Source organism: Neophocaena asiaeorientalis, unplaced genomic scaffold (genome assembly GCF_003031525.2).
Source record: "Neophocaena asiaeorientalis asiaeorientalis breed wild unplaced genomic scaffold, Neophocaena_asiaeorientalis_V1.1 scaffold479, whole genome shotgun sequence".
Taxonomy (NCBI): Eukaryota; Metazoa; Chordata; class Mammalia; order Artiodactyla; family Phocoenidae; genus Neophocaena; species Neophocaena asiaeorientalis.
The window spans coordinates 4,641,030-4,658,055 of NW_020173774.1; the positions used below are offsets into that span (position 1 = coordinate 4,641,030).

The 17,026-nt window shown below is 52.4% G+C and overlaps 2 protein-coding genes across 2 annotated transcripts in view; both read left to right on the forward strand.

Moving 5' to 3' along the window:
- The window catches only part of C2CD2L (C2CD2 like), a 9,298-nt gene extending 552 nt beyond the window's left edge, over positions 1-8,746 (forward strand). The window contains 14 exon segments of the mRNA XM_024751825.1: positions 1-166; positions 2,144-2,239; positions 2,619-2,738; positions 2,919-3,029; positions 3,119-3,235; positions 3,330-3,441; positions 3,565-3,673; positions 4,360-4,424; positions 4,515-4,642; positions 4,829-5,003; positions 5,752-5,853; positions 5,998-6,134; positions 6,222-6,507; positions 7,658-8,746. The exon segment at positions 1-166 is cut by the window's left edge and continues 48 nt beyond it. Of these exon segments, the coding sequence (XP_024607593.1) occupies positions 1-166; positions 2,144-2,239; positions 2,619-2,738; positions 2,919-3,029; positions 3,119-3,235; positions 3,330-3,441; positions 3,565-3,673; positions 4,360-4,424; positions 4,515-4,642; positions 4,829-5,003; positions 5,752-5,853; positions 5,998-6,134; positions 6,222-6,507; positions 7,658-7,869 (1,936 nt within the window). The 3' untranslated portion in view covers positions 7,870-8,746.
- Positions 8,747-12,643: 3,897 nt separating this feature from the next.
- HINFP (histone H4 transcription factor) overlaps positions 12,644-17,026 on the forward strand; it is a 14,890-nt gene continuing 10,507 nt past the window's right edge. Inside the window, exon 1 of the mRNA XM_024751802.1 lies at positions 12,644-12,821. The gene's annotated coding sequence lies outside the window, so the exon portion shown is untranslated. The remainder of the gene's footprint in view (positions 12,822-17,026) is intronic.

The window sequence follows — 17,026 nt, forward strand, 5'->3', positions numbered from 1 at the left end:
GGGCGCTTGGCGCTCGCTGCTGAGGCTGCGGGCGACTCGGGCCGGCGCCCCTGAGGAGCCAGGCGTCAGGGGCCTCCTGGCGTCGCTCTTCGCCTTCAAGTCTTTCCGGGAGAACTGGCAGCGGGCTTGGGTGCGAGCGTTGAACGAGCAGGCCTGCAGGGATGGGGTGAGTTGGACAGGAGGACCTAGGTGGTCCCGTCACTTTTCTTCTAGAGGAGGGACTGCCCAGGCCAGGAGGCACGTATGGGGGTGGGGAGCAACTGGGGAACCCTATGGCCTCTCTTCTCCTCTGGGATCAGAGAAAAGGGTGCAAGTGAGGCTGGAGGTTGTAGAAATCGGCTGTGTCCCAAATCCTCTATTCTTGCGGTCTAGGTACTCTCTGGCTCCAGACCGGTGCACAACTTGCTGTTCTCATAGCAACGCTAATCCCTGTGCCCCAGGGCACTTCCTCCCAGCCTGGGTGCTGGTTCTGTGTGTGGCTTGGGTGGGTGGGTGGTGCTGCGGGGGGTTAGAAGGGAGACATGTGCACCTGTGGAAGGAATTTGCCTGGTCCTCATGCCATCACACCCAGTCAGCACTTCATGCCCCAGATCCCTGGTGTGATCAGGCAGGTCTCCGGGGAGCCTGAATTCCCCCCGCCACCCCATCCCTCAGTAATTTCACTGCTGCAGTCTAACACGTCCTTCTCCGTGCTCCCTGCAGTGTCTGTGTTTAGGGAAAGGTATTCAGGTGGAAAGGAGATTGACATTCCATGCCCCGCCCAGTAGATGAGCCTAGAGCTGCCCCTTGAGGGTCAGTCACAGACTAACCCAGCCTACTTCCTCCCATTGCACCATGGGCAGCTGGCCTCCCAGGAAGTGGGGCAGGAAGCGTGGTCATAAGACTGAGGTGGGGTGGGAGGTGGAGACCTCCCTCTCTTGGGGTCCACACTCATCTTGGCCCTCGCAGTCTATTAGCCCCTGGCGCAGAGGGTTCTCCATTTCCAGCCACCACTAGTCTGAGGGTTTTACTCCACTAGCTCCCCAGATGCCTGGAAACAGAAGTGGCCATGCAAGAAATTGCTCTGCTTCCTCTGCTCAGCTGACCTGAAAGCCAGATGGCATCTGTCAGTCTATGCCGTGAACTCAACCCTCCACCCAGCTCTCCCTGTACCTTGTCCCTGGGTCAGGACTGACTCCCCAGGACAGCTGACTCAGCTGGACATTAGCCTCCCTTGCAGGGGGTGGGGAGACTGGCGTTCCCAGCATCCATCTCCCTTGGCCTGGCTTTTGAACAAGACCGCTACAGTAGCAGAGAAGTTGGCTTTCCCTGGTTTGCCAGGCAAATGAGCCCTGTGGATTTGTTTCCTCCCATCCCAAGACCCAAGGAGGAGCTGCCAGCTGTCTGTGCCCCCTCCTCAATTCTTCCCATCCTGCTCTCTGGATGGGGCTGCAGCAGTTGGCTTCCACTGCTGTGGAAGAATTAGGAAGCTCTTACAACACCTAAGCTAAGCAGCTTTCTGCTCCCTAAAGCCATCCTGCTGTCCGCCTTGAGGAATTAGCCAAGTCTCTGGCCCTTGAGCCCTCTGAGCTTGCTTTTCTTCCCAGTTCCTGTGGTAAAGTTCCCCAAGGCCAGGCTGAGCTAGTCTTCATCTCCAAGAATATGGATAGAATCATACTCTTATGCCTCTACATCCTATTTATCTGGAAGAAGGTTTAGCTCTTGTCTTGAATAAGGGGCCCTACTGCTTTCATTCTTAGCTCAGCTGTGTCTCTGCCCAGCTATGATATACAGGTGGCACCAACACCTTTATTATTTTTTTTCTATGCACACCTTTCTTCCGGGGTAGGGCGGGGATGAAGAGGAAGGTGGGGGAGAAGAGGGAGGCTCCTGGCATTCCAGGAGAAGTCTAGGGTCTTCAGTTCAAGGTAATGTGGTCTCTGAGGCGGTCTAGCTTCCCAGCTCTCCCTAGCAGCTGCAGGCCCTGGAAAGGCGGGCTTCAAGGGGAACACTTGCTGTCCTAAAGCCCTGAGCCAAGGAGGGGCCAGAGGCCAGCCTGCAGCTGAGGCCTCCGCAGTGCCAGGGCCTAGCCAGCAACTGAGTAGGCCAGCTCTGTGGGGGGCAGCTCCAGAGACCTGATCCTATGCCCACGTTACTCCCTCAGAGCTCCATCCAAATCGCCTTTGAGGAGGTGCCCCAACTCCCACCCAAAGCCAGCATCAGTCATGTGACCTGCACAGACCAATCAGAGCGCACCATGGTAAGGGTCTGATGGGCACTGTCTTCTTTTAGGGCTGGAGTGGGGGCTGATCCTGAGTTCCCTTTAGTCTGAGCGTTCTTAACCCGAAGTCTTTGAATGCCTTAGGGATCCCAGGATTGGCTTCAGGAGGTCTGAAAATCCCACTAAAGTTACATGCAAACTGTAGTACATGTGTGCATATTTGCATTTTCCTGGAGAGAGGAGTCTTTGGCTTTTATCATTCTTTTATGGGCTTATGACCCCCAAAAGGTGATTCCCAAGGAAAACGGAAGTGGAGAGGGGTCTGCTGACCCGTTGTCGGGCAGGACAGGGCAGGGCCAAGTTGAGCACTCTTCCTCCGTGCGTGACCCTCCTTGCCTCCGTGCCTCGCCTGTCTCAGGTGCTGCATTGCCAGCTCTCTGCTGAGGAGGTGATGTTTCCAGTCTCTGTGACCCAGCAGTCCCCCGCTGCCGTCTCCATGGAGACCTACCACGTCACTCTGACACTGCCACCAACACAGGTGGAGGAGGATGTGGGAAACTGAGTTGGGGAGGGGGCGGGCGGTTCAGTTGCCTCAGCCTTTTCAGTTTGGTTCCTCTCTAAGACAGAATTTGGGAAGGGAGGGTCGTGGGGGGGTGGGGTTGGGAGTAGTTGGAGGAGTAGGGCAAGTCAACCCAGTCCCTTTGTCCCCCGTCCCCAGTTGGAAGTTAACCTGGAGGAAATCCCTGGCGAGGGCCTGCTTGTATCCTGGGCCTTCACGGATCGCCCAGATCTCAGGCTGACAGTGCTTCCCAAGCTGCAGAACAGGGAGGTAAGGGGGCAGGGCTGGGAGAGAAGCGGCAGAACAGGGAGGGGGAGGCGGAGCTGGGGGGCCTCACCTCCTTGTTCTCCGCCCTGCAGAGAGGTGAGGAGCAAGTAGAGCTCTCCACTATCGAGGAGCTGATCGAGGATTCCATAGTCAGCACCCAGCCAGCTATGATGGTCAACCTCAGGGCTTGCTCTGCCCCTGGGGGCCTGGTGAGTAGGTGCTCAAAGCAGATAGTTTGCGTGCATACTGTCCCCAGGGTACTGTGTCGGGATTCTTGCTCTTTTTACCTCCTTCTGCTCTTAGGTACCCGGTGAGAAGCCACCTATGGTGCCCCAAGCCCAGCCAGCCATCCCCAGACCTACCCGGTTATTCCTAAGGCAGCTTCGAGCATCTCACCTGGGACGTGAGCTGGAAGGTGAGAGCCAGAATCTTCTGGGGGACTGCCGAGGCTATGTTTGCAGGTGCCCCTGGCGCCCCTGCCAAGGGCGTGGCCTCTCAGCTTGGAACTGAGCATTTTCAAATTTCCGGTCCCCCACAGGGACTGGGGAAGTGTGCTGTGTAGCTGAGCTCGACAACCCTATGCAACAGAAGTGGACCAAGCCCATGAGGGCTGGGCCCGAGGTGGAGTGGAGCGAGGACCTGGCACTGTAAGGAGTGACTCCCCAGCCCCCACCCTTACTCCCACAGCTGGACTGGGGATCAGAGCCTTCCAGCAGAGCCCTGGCATGAATCAGCTCTGTTTTCAGTAAACCTTGGTGTGAGCCTCTACTGTCTGCCAGGGCCTGGCCTAGTCCAGATATAACCAAGATACGCCCCCGCCCTGAGTTGATCACAGGCTAGAAGCAGAGACAGGTGTACGTAAAGAAGATGGTATAAGTGCTCCAGTCCAGGTTTACACAAAGTGCCGTGGAAGTGCTTAGATGGGGGAGCTTAATTCCCATAGGTTAAGGATCAGAGTGGGCTTCATGGAGGAGGTGGCATTTAAATCACACCTTCGAGCAAGAGTAGGATTTTAACAGAGTGTTAGAGAGAAGTGTTCATGGCAGAGGGAACAGCTTGAGTAAAGGAAAAAGAGAGTGATTTGCCATAGAGGGAGACTGCGAAGGCAGGATGGGGCAGGAGCATGGAGGATTTGAATGCCCGGCTGAGTAGTATGGTCCCTGCTCAGCCCCATCCCATTCTCTTGGGAAGAGACCATATTTGGAGGATGATTGCAGCACTTGTTCTATCTTATTTACCTCCGTCTCTGTCTGCCTCTGGCCTGTGATCGACTCAAGGGTGGATTCGGTTTGCTAATCTCCCCCCTCCCTGCCCCACCTCTTCTTGGCCACAGGGATCTGGGGCCCCAGAGCCGGGAGCTGATCCTCAAAGTGCTGAGGAGTAGCAGCTGTGGAGACAGTGAGTATGGGGCAGGAAGGAGCACCTCTGGGTGGGTGCTGAGCGGGACCTGGTCATGGTCCCAGCTCACAGTGCCACCCCTTTCCCCAGCTGAATTCCTGGGCCAGGCCACAATGTCTGTGGCCTCCCCTTCCAGACCACTGTCCCGAAGACAGGTGTGCCCACTCACCCCTGGGCCAGGTAAAGCCCTGGGGCAGGCAGCCACCATGGCAGTAGAGGTGAGAAGCTGGCCCCTGGGGGGAGGTGGGAGGACACGGGAGGCTGAAAGAGGATGTAGGGGAAGTCAGCAAGGATAAGGGAGTTGGGGGGGGGGGGGGGGGGGGGGGGCGGGCGGGGGGGGGGGGGGGGGGGGGGGAAGACCAGTCTCTGAGGCCCTGCCTCTTTCCACTTCCACCCCTCGGCAGCTTCAGTATGAGGAGGGCTCCCCCCGGAACCTGGGCACTCCCACCCCCTCCACTCCACGCCCCAGCATCACACCTACCAAGAAGATTGAGCTTGACCGGACCATCATGCCCGATGGCACCATTGTCACCACAGTCACCACCGTCCAGTCCCGGCCCCGGGTAGATGGCAAATTAGGTAAAGAGGAGGAGCCTGGGAGCCCAGCTCTAGCCAGGGGCCCCAGACTGCAGATCCGTGGCTGGACAGGGAAAGGGCAAGGAAAGCCCTAATTCCGACTCTCCCTGTTTTCCGACCACATCTTCCTCATTGTCTTTGACTCTCTCAAACTTTCCCTTGCATCCCTCCGTTTCCCTAACTAGTCCTCTCCCTCTTCAATCCTGGATCTACCAGCCCCTCCTACAGTATTCTCACACTTCCACCTCCCCAAATTCCCTTCTGTCTTTTTTTTTTTCCCCTCTGTCTTTTCACATGTGTCTCCCCTTCCCTTTTCCCAGCCCCAGCTGCCCAATTGCCCCTCCCTCGCCCCTCAACCTCCAGCACCCTGTGGGACCCTCCAACAAACCCAGTGGCCTCCCTGGCAACTCTCCCACTCCCAGGGGCCCTCCATGACATTTCTTCCATCCCTAGGGGTCCCATGGAATTCCCCCTACCTCCACTGGACCCCTTTGCCATCTCTGCACACTCAACATTTTCATGGCATCTCTCCGCGCCCTTGGTGGGCCCCATGGCACTTTCCCACGCTCCCATTGGTTCCTGTGGTGTCTTTTTGTCCCCGTGGCATCTTCTTAGTCACTTCTGTGATTAATCATCCCTTAGTCATCCCTACCCTCTGAGTCAACCAAAGTCTGCATCTCAATAAAGACGGTAGGGGGTGGGGGCCACTCTAAAGCAGCTCCCAGCTCACTGACCCTCCCCCACCCACCAGACTCCCCCTCCCGCTCCCCGTCCAAGGTGGAGGTGACTGAGAAGACAACAACTGTGCTGAGCGAGAGCGGTGGCCCCAGCAGTACCTCCCACAGCAGCAGCCGTGAGTAGGGAATCGGGAAGTGTGAGTGGTGGTTGGCACCTGGGCCCCAGAGTCAAAAACCATTTTGGGTGGGGCACAGGAGTTCAGGTCCAAGAAGGAGCTGGGGAGGAGTCAGGCTAGCCATCCCCTGTATCCATCCTCCAGCAGGGGAGAGCCACCTTTCCAACGGCTTGGACCCTGTAGCAGAGACAGCCATTCGCCAGCTGACTGAGCCCAGCGGGCGGGCAGCCAAGAAGACACCCACCAAGCGTAGCACACTCATCATCTCCGGGGTTTCCAAGGTAACGGGGCTCTGGGGAGAGGAGCTGGGCTGGGGAGAGAACCCTCATTGGTCACTCCTGCCCATTAAAATTTGTCCCTCCTGCCAGGTGCCCATTGCCCAGGACGAGTTGGCACTATCCCTGGGCTATGCGGCATCCCTGGAAGCCTCAATGCAGGATGATGCAGGGCCCAGTGGAGGTCCCTCTTCACCTCCCTCAGACCCACCAGCCATGTCCCCAGGACCCCTAGATGCCCTCTCCAGTCCCACGAGTGTCCAGGAAGCAGATGAGACAACACGTTCGGACATTTCTGAGAGGCCCTCTGTGGATGACGTTGAGTCGGAAACAGGGTCTACTGGTGCGCTGGAAACCCGCAGCCTCAAGGATCACAAAGGTGGGGAGATATTGGCAGCACCCCCCTTTCTTTTATACCCAGTATCATCACCTGGGTCCCACTGGACACTAAGGGACATAGGAGCCTCGGGCCAATCTCCTCCTTGCTCCCCTAAGGGATCCCAGAGTTCCCAGCCTGTTTCAGCCAAGCTTGAGTAGAGAGGGGGGAACTTGATGTCTTGAGTCTTGGCTTGGATCTAACAGGCTTGGGTGATAAGAAGAGATGTAAAAATGTTTCCTTTTACCTCCCTTTTTTCTTTCTTCCTGGATCTAAGTGCATATCCTCCTTCCCTTATTCTCACCCACCACCCTTTCCTTTCATTCTTAACTCTCTCCCCTATGTGTTTAAGAATTCCTACCCCAGGCAACCCTAGGAGTACCCCTCTAGCAGTGACACCGTCTGTGCACAGCTATGGTATTTCTGATTTCTCAGGTTCAAGGGCTTGCCCCCAGACGTCCACATCCCTCTGCCAGTGAGTCTATCACTCACGAGTGTATTTATAACTGTTTATGATTTAAGCCTGCATCACTTCTTGGGATAATGAGAGTCCTAAGTCCGAAGCCTGCCGTGTAAACACCCTTCTCATTATATTCGTCCTGAATTCACCTCTTTGAAGTTTTCCAGACACACTGCTTCCTGCTCACATCCTGGAATTTGGTCAGCAAGTCAGCGTCAACCCACTTTGTCCCTTCATGGCTTTTAGGAACACCCTTTGCCCCGCCTTTGTCTTTCTTTTTTTTTTTTTTTTTTTTTAACATCTTTATTGGGGTATAATTGCTTTACAATGGTGTGTTAGTTTCTGATTTATAACAAAGTGAATCAGCTATACATATACATGTGCTCCCATGTGTCTTCCCTCTTGCGTCTCCCTCCCTCCCACTCTCCCCCTCCCACCCCTCCACCGCCTTTGTCTTTCCATAGTAAAGAGGCCCAATCATCAATCTGTCCTCACGGAGCAGCCAGCCCCGTGACATTCCACCTCAGGGGCGGTGGTCAGGAGCATCACCATGTTTTCCTCAGGAAGGATAAAGGGCATGTTTGTTCTGTTCCGCATCTTGGACCCCTTCATGCTTGTCCTTTCTCTGCTCCCCTCCTCACCCCACCCCTTGGAACCCCTCTCTCTGCCTCAGCCTCCCCTCTCCCCTCACAGTGAGCTTCCTGCGCAGTGGCACTAAGCTCATCTTCCGCCGGAGGCCTCGTCAGAAGGAAGCCGGTCTGAGCCAATCACACGATGACCTCTCCAACGCGACGGCCACACCCAGCGTCCGAAAGAAGGCTGGCAGCTTTTCTCGCCGTCTTATCAAGCGCTTTTCCTTCAAATCCAAACCTAAGGCCAATGGCAACCCCAGCCCCCAGCTCTGAGGGCCCTGCTCACCTCCTGAGCTAGGAGAGGGCAGGCATCCTCTCAGCCCCTTCCCCACATTCCTTTCCATTCCCCTTCCTGGATTCCCGGTAGCCTGGGCCAGGGAAGCCCTCTGGGTTCCAGGAAGCCCTGTCCACCCTGGGCTCTGGGGCTGGTTGGAAGGGGACTTGCAACGGGAAGTGTGTGAGAGGTGGACACCCGTTGCTGAGGACACAGAGGAGGGAGCGGGTGGCCCGGAGAAAGAGGAGGCTCTGTCCTGGTGCGTGTGGGCGTTCCTCGGACCCGCTGGCCTACTGTTGGCACTGGCCCCTCAGAGGAGTCCCAGGGTGCTCGGCTCCTCAGCTGATCCTTCCTCCCTTATTTATTCTCTTTTCTATTTATATGTGTGGTCCCGGACCCTCAGTGAACAGGTAATAGAGGGCATCTCTCCCAGGTGACCCTTCTTCCCTATCCCAGGAGGGTAGGCAATTCCCTTTCGGATGGGGCTCCCTCACCTCCCTCAGGTCCCCACTCCGACCAGCACCAATGTCTGCCTCTGAGGACATTGACAGCTCATAGAAAGCCGGGCCGGTGCCCGGGATGGGGGGCAGGTACTCCCCACCTCCCTGCCTCCCCTTCTGCTCCTCATCCCTCCCTCCCCCTTTGTTACCGTTTTTGTACTTGATGCCTTCTCTGTGAGCAGTGGCTCTGTTGGAAGGAGGGAGCCAGGAGCCTGATGGGAAGCCTTTCCCCGAGAGATGGCTTTAGGGGCTTTATTTACAGAGTGTGTGATGATGGAGCAACAGCAGAGCTGCACCTCTGTATAGTGGGAGATGATGATGTCCATTGCTGTGTGATGGCCTGGAATTTAATTTATTAAAGTCAAATTGGAGTTTATAAACTGGACAACTGGTCATCCTTTGACAGGCGAATGGGCAGCGAGGCTGTGGTGTTGGAGTGGGAGGATCAGAGACAGGGCCCAGATGGTGAGATGGGGGTCAGTGACACATATATTGGGTCTACGAAGTTCCTGCAGGGAGGAAGGGACATGTAGAGAGAGGATGGGAGAACAAGCGTCTCTGAAGGGTGAAGTTGTAGCAAAAATGTCAATCAGAAAAAAAAAGTCCATCGGCTAGTACGGGCATCTTCATTCCCCTTCCTTGAACAGGCTGCTCCTTCTAGAATATAGGAGAGTCCAGAGCACAGCCTCTTGATCCAGACTGCCTGGATTTGAGTCCCAGCTCCACTAATTATCTTTGTGACCTTGGGCAAGATATGTAAACCTACAGCACCTCACTTTTCTCATCTGTAAAATGGGGACTGTGATAAAAGTAACTATCATTTGGTTGTGGGTTAGAACTTGGCTGGCATACAGTCGGTGCTGAATAAGTGTGAGCTGTTGCCTCAGAAGAGACGGATTGGGAGGGGGAAGTCTTATAAGGGTTTCATCATAATAAAAAGTCTTTCACTCCTAAATGTGGGCAAATTTCAGGGAGTTATGGATACTAGGAAAGTCTAGCACGCTGGTTCCTGTTTTCTGGGATCTTACACAGGACTTGAAACAGATAAGCTGCTGCAGGATGTCAGAGAGCACTGGACCAGGAACAGAAAACCTGGGTGCACCACAGACACAGCAAGTGACCTTGGGAAGTCCACTTCTGCTTTCTGAACCTTAACTTCCTCATCTCTAAAATGAAGGGTGGCCTAGGTAATCATCCAGGTCACTCGCTTCCAGCCTTGCCATTCTGACTAACCTATATCACGGGGGGCTTCAGGGCACCTGCCTTTGGCTAGGTAGCTTGGAGCTGTGCATTTTCCCCATGCTCCTGTCCGCGCTAGTCACAGAATAATGGAATATTTAGAAAGGGTGGCAGAATATGGATGTTTGGTTAATTTGCATATATTGGTATGCTAAATTCTAGGTCCTCAAAACTCAAAGGTTTATCAAGCTACTTCCCCTGATCTAAGAAATACAACTCTTAATAGTTCACAGAGGAGCAGTTTGTTTACCGATATGACAAGACGGCCACCAAACACACTGAACTTGAAATTTCACAAGAAACAATTGTTGATGGGAGGGCAGGTATTCAGATTCCTACTAGACCTGGGGATTGAGCTGATGGTGACTGGAAGATGTACTCAGTTTCTAGGGTGACCTGCCCAGAACTCAACGCAATCACATATTTAGTAGTGACAGAGAGCCCGATCACATTTCAGAAATAGGGATTTAAGAAAATGAACGCAAAAGAAACGCAAAACATAACCTAATTCACTTTATACTTTCAGAAGAGATCCACAGTTTTTGATGAGTATGAATTACGCTTTAAGATTTTCTGGCAGCCTTTTTTTTTTTTTTTTTTTGCGGTACACGGGCCTCTCACTGTTGTGGCCTCTCCCATTGCAGAGCACAGGCTCCGGATGCGCAGGCTCAGCGGCCATGGCTCACGGGCCCGGCCGCTCCACGGCATGTGGGCTCTTCCCGGACCGGGGCACGAACCCGTGTCCCCTGCATCGGCAGGGGGACTCTCAACCACTGCGCCACCAGGGAAGCCCTTTCTGGCAGCTTTTAAAGAACAAATATCAGGATGTGTCTTGAATTATCCAGCCAAAATTGTGTCTTGTTTTCAAGAGAAGCAGATTGAGATGGAAGTGACCTATGTTAGATAGCAATACACCGTTTCAAATTTTGGAAACATGCGTGGATTGCAGAGATATCCTGAAATTTTTGCTCTATAAATATTGTTTGAGTCTACACAACTCAGTGAATGGATTTTTCTTCATGAAATTGCTAAATTAAAGCTAAGAGCCATCTTTAGTGGTGTAAATCTGAATTCAAATACGGTTGGCATTTTATGAAGTATTAATATACCTATGTGCTTTTGAATGGATAAAGTTGATAAAACATATTTTTGTTACTCTTGAATTATATTTTAAAATAGGGACAAAGTTTAATTCACTGTTTGTTGTTAGTAACAAACTTCATGCACAAAATTCTGATTTTACTCTGTCTTTGCTATTTTTTAAAAATATTTATTTATGTGGTTGCGCCGGGTCTTGGCTGCGACAGGCAGGCTCATTAGTTGCAGCTACAGGGCTCCTTAGTTGCTGCCTGCATGTGGGATCTAGTTCCCTGACCAGGGATGGAAACCCTTCCCCCGGAATTGGGAGCTCAGAGTCTTATCCACTGCGCCACCAGCAAAGCCCCTGGCTTTGCTATTTTTTCTTTTGCGGTACGCGGGCGTCTCACTGTTGTGGCCTCTCACATTGCGGAACACAGGCTCTGGACGCGCAGGCTCAGTGGCCATGGCTCACGGGCCCGGCGCTCCACGGCATGTGGGATCTTCCCGGACCGGGGCACGAACCCATGTCCCCTGCATCGGCAGGCGGACTCTCAGCCACTGCGCCACCAGGGAAGCCCTGCTATTTTTAATGGCATCTTTAAGTTCATTTTATTTATGTTGAACATGTAAGGTGCTTTCTGATTATATAAATTATATAGGTTTATATTTAGGTTAGAAAATATAACGCAGTAAATATCAATCCCAATGAACTTTACTAAGGTACATAATTTTTAAACAAATATGTCTTGGACCCTTACTGAGTTTCAGCCACTAGGCTAAACAATGGGGTTATAAACGTGAAAAACACACGCAATCCCTGCCCTCTCTCACTGAACTGAGTCTAGTGCAGAATGCAGACACATAAATAGGCAAATACAACACCGCATGATAGAGCTGTAATGGGGAAATGCAGGAAAGGGATGTCCAGGAAGACCTCCAGGAAAAAGAAGCATCTTCGTTGAGACCAGAAGAATGAGTAGGAATCAAACATATGTGGGAAGGGGAGAAAGGGAAGATTATTCCAGGCAGAGGAAACAGCAAGTACAAGGCAGGAGAGGAAAGGCGGCTAGGTGTGGTGGAGAAACTGAAAGAAATGTGGGGGCTGGAGAGCAGAGAGTGAGTTCGAGAAGCACTCAAGACACGGTGGAGAGAAGTATGCAGGACCCGGATGCTGAACAGTCTAGAAAGCCTCAGTATGGTTTGGGGCTTTGTCCTGAGGATAACAGAATGACTTTGAGTGTTTAAAGCAGGGTGGTGGTTTGATCAGATTTGCTCTTTGTAAAGATCACTTGAGAGCTCCGTCGAGAATGGTTTGGAGGGAAGTAGGAGTGCCCGCAGTGGAACCAGTTAGGTCAGTGTAGACATCCGGGATGGACGTTGTTAATGGACTGGAGAGGGGGCGGCGAACATCAAGAACGGGGGATGAACATGAGAGATCCTGTATTTAAGGGGGTAGCATTTACAGGACTTGGCAATGCATTGGATGCTACGTGTGAGGGAGGAATCAGCCATGACCGCCAGGTTTCTGACCTGACGGAGTCATTCACTGAGCCTGGTGACACAGGAGGTGATTTGTAGGGGAAAGAGATGCAACAAGGAATACTGATATTTAAGAAACAGTAAGATTAAGAAGGTGAAGGATCCCCAGTTTGGGCTGAGCGGGGCTTGCTGTGCTGGGCACGGAGCCTCGCATGCCTCCTCCTCCGCCTCCCCGGTCTCCTCCACCTGTTCCTCCGCCTCACCGCCCACGCGGCCAGCTAGCTTGATAACCAACAGAAGGTCGGAGACCCCTCTCTGCGCTCAGCCCGAGCTCTGCGCATGCCCAGTGGGTGCCGTGGGCCGAGCCTGCGCAGTTGGGGGAATTCGGGCCCTAGGGATCCCCGCTTGCGCCACGCTAGGAGAACCGCGGCGCCAGCAGCGGTACCTTTCCGCGCGTCCCGCCGCCCCTCACTCCCGCCCCTTCCGTGTTTTGGTCGCGCATGAGTTCCGTCAGTCGCAAGGGCGATTGGTTGTTAGAGGGATCCGAGAGCGGCGATTGGCTGTCGTTGGCCGTCGCTCAAGCGCCCTCCCGGAGACGGTGTGAGGTGGGCGAAGAGCAGGAGAGATCCCGGAGCAGACTAGGCAGATCGACGGTAAGCTGCGGGTTCCGGGCTCCGCTGGGCAGCGTCGGGCTGGGCTTTGGGCTGGCAGCCGAGGCCGGGCTCTTCCCCGGTCGCTTAGGCGAGGCTCCCTCTTGCTGTTCGGCCACGCTGGTCTGCCTGGTGCCTGCAGCGCCTTGACCCCAACATCGACTCGAACCTCTCGTCTGGGGCTTCGCTGCCGCTGAGACACGGTCGCCGCCACGCCTTGGGGGAAGCCTGCGGGGCTGAGAGGGAGAGGTTTACCGGCCGGAACGGTCTCCTTCTTTCTCTCCGAACTCTACCTGTGCTCCAGGGGCCCGGTCCTCACTGCTTAGGGCAAGTCTTCCCTGCTTCGCCTGCCACTGGGATTTCTCCCTGTCCAGCTTTCCCCCATCCGGCGCTTTGTTTTGGTCGTTGTCTTAACACGTCAGAGTCTTATCTCTTCGACCACATTGTGAGTCCTTAGGAGGTTCCGGATCTGGGTCCCTCCATTCTTGAACACCATTCTTGAACACCATTCAGGGTTCATTCGGTGTTTTGCGTTACAATTTATACTTAGGTATTTGCTGATTGCTTCTTACTATGACTCCTGATGAAAGGAAGGGTTAGGAATCCTTCGGGCTTTCCTTTTGTTGATCTTTTTGTAGAATTCGTGCTTAGATCATCTCATCCTTAGAAGCAAAGATACGAAGAGCCAACACTTGTTGAGTTGTGGCGGTGTGTTATGCTAGGCATTTTAATAATAAGTAATAAGTGATAAGTTAACAGATTTACTTAAACATTAAAAGAGGTTGTAGTAGGTACGTGGTGGCCCTGCAGTTAGAACTGAACACAGCACAGACCAGGCTTTCTAGGAGCTCACAGCTTATTGGAGGAAACGGACAAAATAGCTACTCAATAAAACATACTTTGGGTATTGTGTATTTGGATATGATGTTTGTGGGGAAGAAGGAATCAGACATGAAGAGGTAAGACAGGCTGATGTAGGAGGAGAACGGAGCCAAGCTCCCTGGCTTTGAAATCTGTCTCCATCATTTTCTAGCTTTGATCTTGGGTAAATTACTTAACCTTTCTGGGCCATTTCCTCATCTGCGAAGTGGGTAATAATGGTACCTACTTCAATAGGGTTGTTGTGTTAATGAGTTTTTATACATATACTTAAAACAGTGCTTGGCATATAGTAGATAGTTAACAGGTGTTATATTTTTCTAGGCTGAGCAAACTCATTGAGACAGGAAGCTTGAGCCCAGGTTTTCTGACAGCTGGTCCAGCACCCTTTCCTTATACAGGTTGCCTCATTTGCATCCCTTGCCTACAGAAAGAGGAGTGGTGACCAAATAGTCACTTTGTCCTACAGCTTCCCAGGGTAGAGACAAGCAGCATACAGGGAAAGAAAGTAAAGAACGCTGGGGGATGGTGAAAGAGGGATTCAGGGAGCTTTGCCTAAATTTCAAGTCCTTCTGGATATCTAGATAGCCTGCTTCCTGGGCCCTATCCACAGTCTAACAACAGGTATGTGTTTAGAACATTTGTGTTCAGCATTGTGCTGGACACAGTAGAGGGACACAGGCTTTGTGGCATCTGCTCAGGAGCAGCTAATATTGTCCAGTTGGGTAGGTGAGAGTGGAACACAAAACAACCATGAGTGACCAAGGGCAGCAGAAAAAATAGGGTTGAGCTTTTCTGCTTTCAACTATGCTAGCCATCAAACCGAAAGGCGAGAGTGATTTGAGGGGCGGGGTAGTTTAGGAACGCTTCCTGGGATGTAATCATATCCCCACATTTATTGAGTTTCCCAAGAGTACAAAGCTCTGGGCTAATGCTGGGAATGAGAAGTGAAGAAGAGATGGGCTCTGCCCTGAGAAGCTCCTCGTCTAGGGGAAACACATTCTGTTCCGTTGTAACAGGTAGTTGGATGGAGGTGTGTACCGAGTGCTGTGGAGGCAGGAGGGGGGATATGTCAGCTGTACCTGGGTGAATTGGGAGAGGGGTCACCAAGCAGGGGGCATTTGGGCTTGAAGCAAATGAGTAGAGGTTTCTCAGGCAGAGCGTTTTAGGAGAATGTAGTATGTTTAGGGACAAAGATTATTGACTCAGAAAGAGGGAATAAATGGATAGGTGTGGGAGGAAGGACACGACCTTTGGATTAGAATCAGGGCACTCTTACACCAAAAGAAGTGAAGTTTGGAAGAGGACTCAGCACAGGGCTGACACGTGGTAGGCCCTCATGTGTTAGTTCCCTTACCCAGCTGCTGGAGAAGTAAGTTGTGGCCAGTTGGAGAAGAGCCTTGCATGCTGTGCTAAGTGGACTTGATCCTGAAGGTAGTATAGGAGGTTTGGACTGCTATGTCTGACCTAGGAAGGCTTTCCCTACTTCTTCTACCCCCAAATTGTAAAAGTAGTCCACATTTTCTCCTAATAGGGCTTCACTGTTAGTCTACCAAGAGTTCAGCAACCCCAAGTACTCACACCCCAGAGTGTCAAAGGTAGCTGTCTTCTTCTCAGAGGAGAGGCAAATGCTGTGGATTTAAAAGGGGTTTCTTTGGTAAGCAGTTAGATATAGTAGCTTCTTACAGTTGTAGCTGTGAAAGATGTTGTGCATTTTGTGTTTTCTGGGTTTTTTTCCTTAGTATGTAGTAAAGTTCTTTTTCAGAGTTCCCACCTGTATCTGGAAGGCCAGCGGGAGCAATGCCCCCGCTTCCTCTCAGGTTACCACAGTGGGGACAGCAAGAATCAGTGAGAATCCTCAGGAAGAGGTGACACTCAGGGGACAGAGTCAGGGCCTCTTAGTGTCTTTTCTTCCCCCAGAGATTTTGCTTGCAGTATCATCTGTCATTCTGTGGGTTTTTTTTGTTTTTTTTAATTTTTTTTAATTTTTGGCTGCGTTGGGTCTTCGTTGCTGCTCACGGGCTTTCTCTTAGTTGCAGCGAGCGGGGGGGACACTTTTCTTTGTGGTGCGCTGGCTTCTCATTGCGGTGGCTTCTCTTGTTGCAGAGCACAGGCCCTAGAGCATGCGGGCTTCAGTAGTTGCAGCGCGTGGGCTCAGTAGTTGTGGCTCAGGGGCTCTAGAGCGCAGGCTCAGTAGTTGTGGTGCAGGGGCTTAGTTGCTCTGCAGCATGTGGGATCTTCCCAGATCAGGGCTCCATCCCATGTCCTCTGCATTGGCAGGCGGATTCTTAACCACTGCGCCACCAGAGAAGTCCCTGTGTTTTGTTTTAACGAGGGAAACTGTTCTTTTATTGTTCCTCAAACTCTGTTCCTGGAAGCCCCACCAGAACTGGAGTGCTGAGTTAAGAGAGCATATTTCTAGGCCTAACCCAGCCTTCCCGAATCCAAACCTTTAGGGGAGGGGCTGGAAACCTCTGCATTTGTGTGCGTATTAAAGTTTGAGAACCTTTAGTTTTTTTATTCAGCTTTCTTCAGCAAATATTTATGACATGCCTAAGTGTGCCTAGCACTGTGTACACCCAGTATAAACTGGACAGATAACCGCCTCTTACGTGAAATGGGATCTGCACTGTCGTTCAGAGGATGTCAGGGCCATGGTGGAGTAAAGCACTGGATAGGTTAGGCAAAGGGAGTTTGTACGGCACTTTGTAAGTCTGGCGGGGGACTTACGATACAGTAAGAAATAAGGAGCATCTGAGGTCATCTGTGTGCATAGGAAAGAATGTGGACTTTGGAGTCAGCCTCACCTGACCCGACCACACTAGTGTGTGATCTTGGTCAAACCAGTTAACCTCTCCAAGCCTTAGGCCCTTATCTACAAATGAAGTTAAAAATAGTGCTTACCTCATAGGGTGGTGTTGGTAATTAAATGACACAAGGCAAATAAAGTGCTTAGTAGGTGCTTGGCGTATAGTAAGTGTGAAATTAAAAGCAAAAGGGGGCTTCCCTGGTGGCGCAGGTGGTTGAGAATCCGCCTGCCAATGCAAGGGATATGGGTTCGATCCCTGGTCCGGGAAGATCCCACATGCCGCGGAGCAACTAAGCTCGTGTGCCACAACTACTGAGCCTGTGTTCTAGAGCCCGTGAGCCACAACTACTGAAGCCCACGCGCCTAGAGCCCGTGCTCCACAATGAGAGAAGCCACTGCAATGAGAGGCCCACGCACCGCAACAAAGAGTAGCCCCTGCTTGCCGCAACTAGAGAAAGCCCGCGTGCAGCAACGAAGACCCAACGCAGACAAAAATAAATAAATAAAATAAATTAAAAAA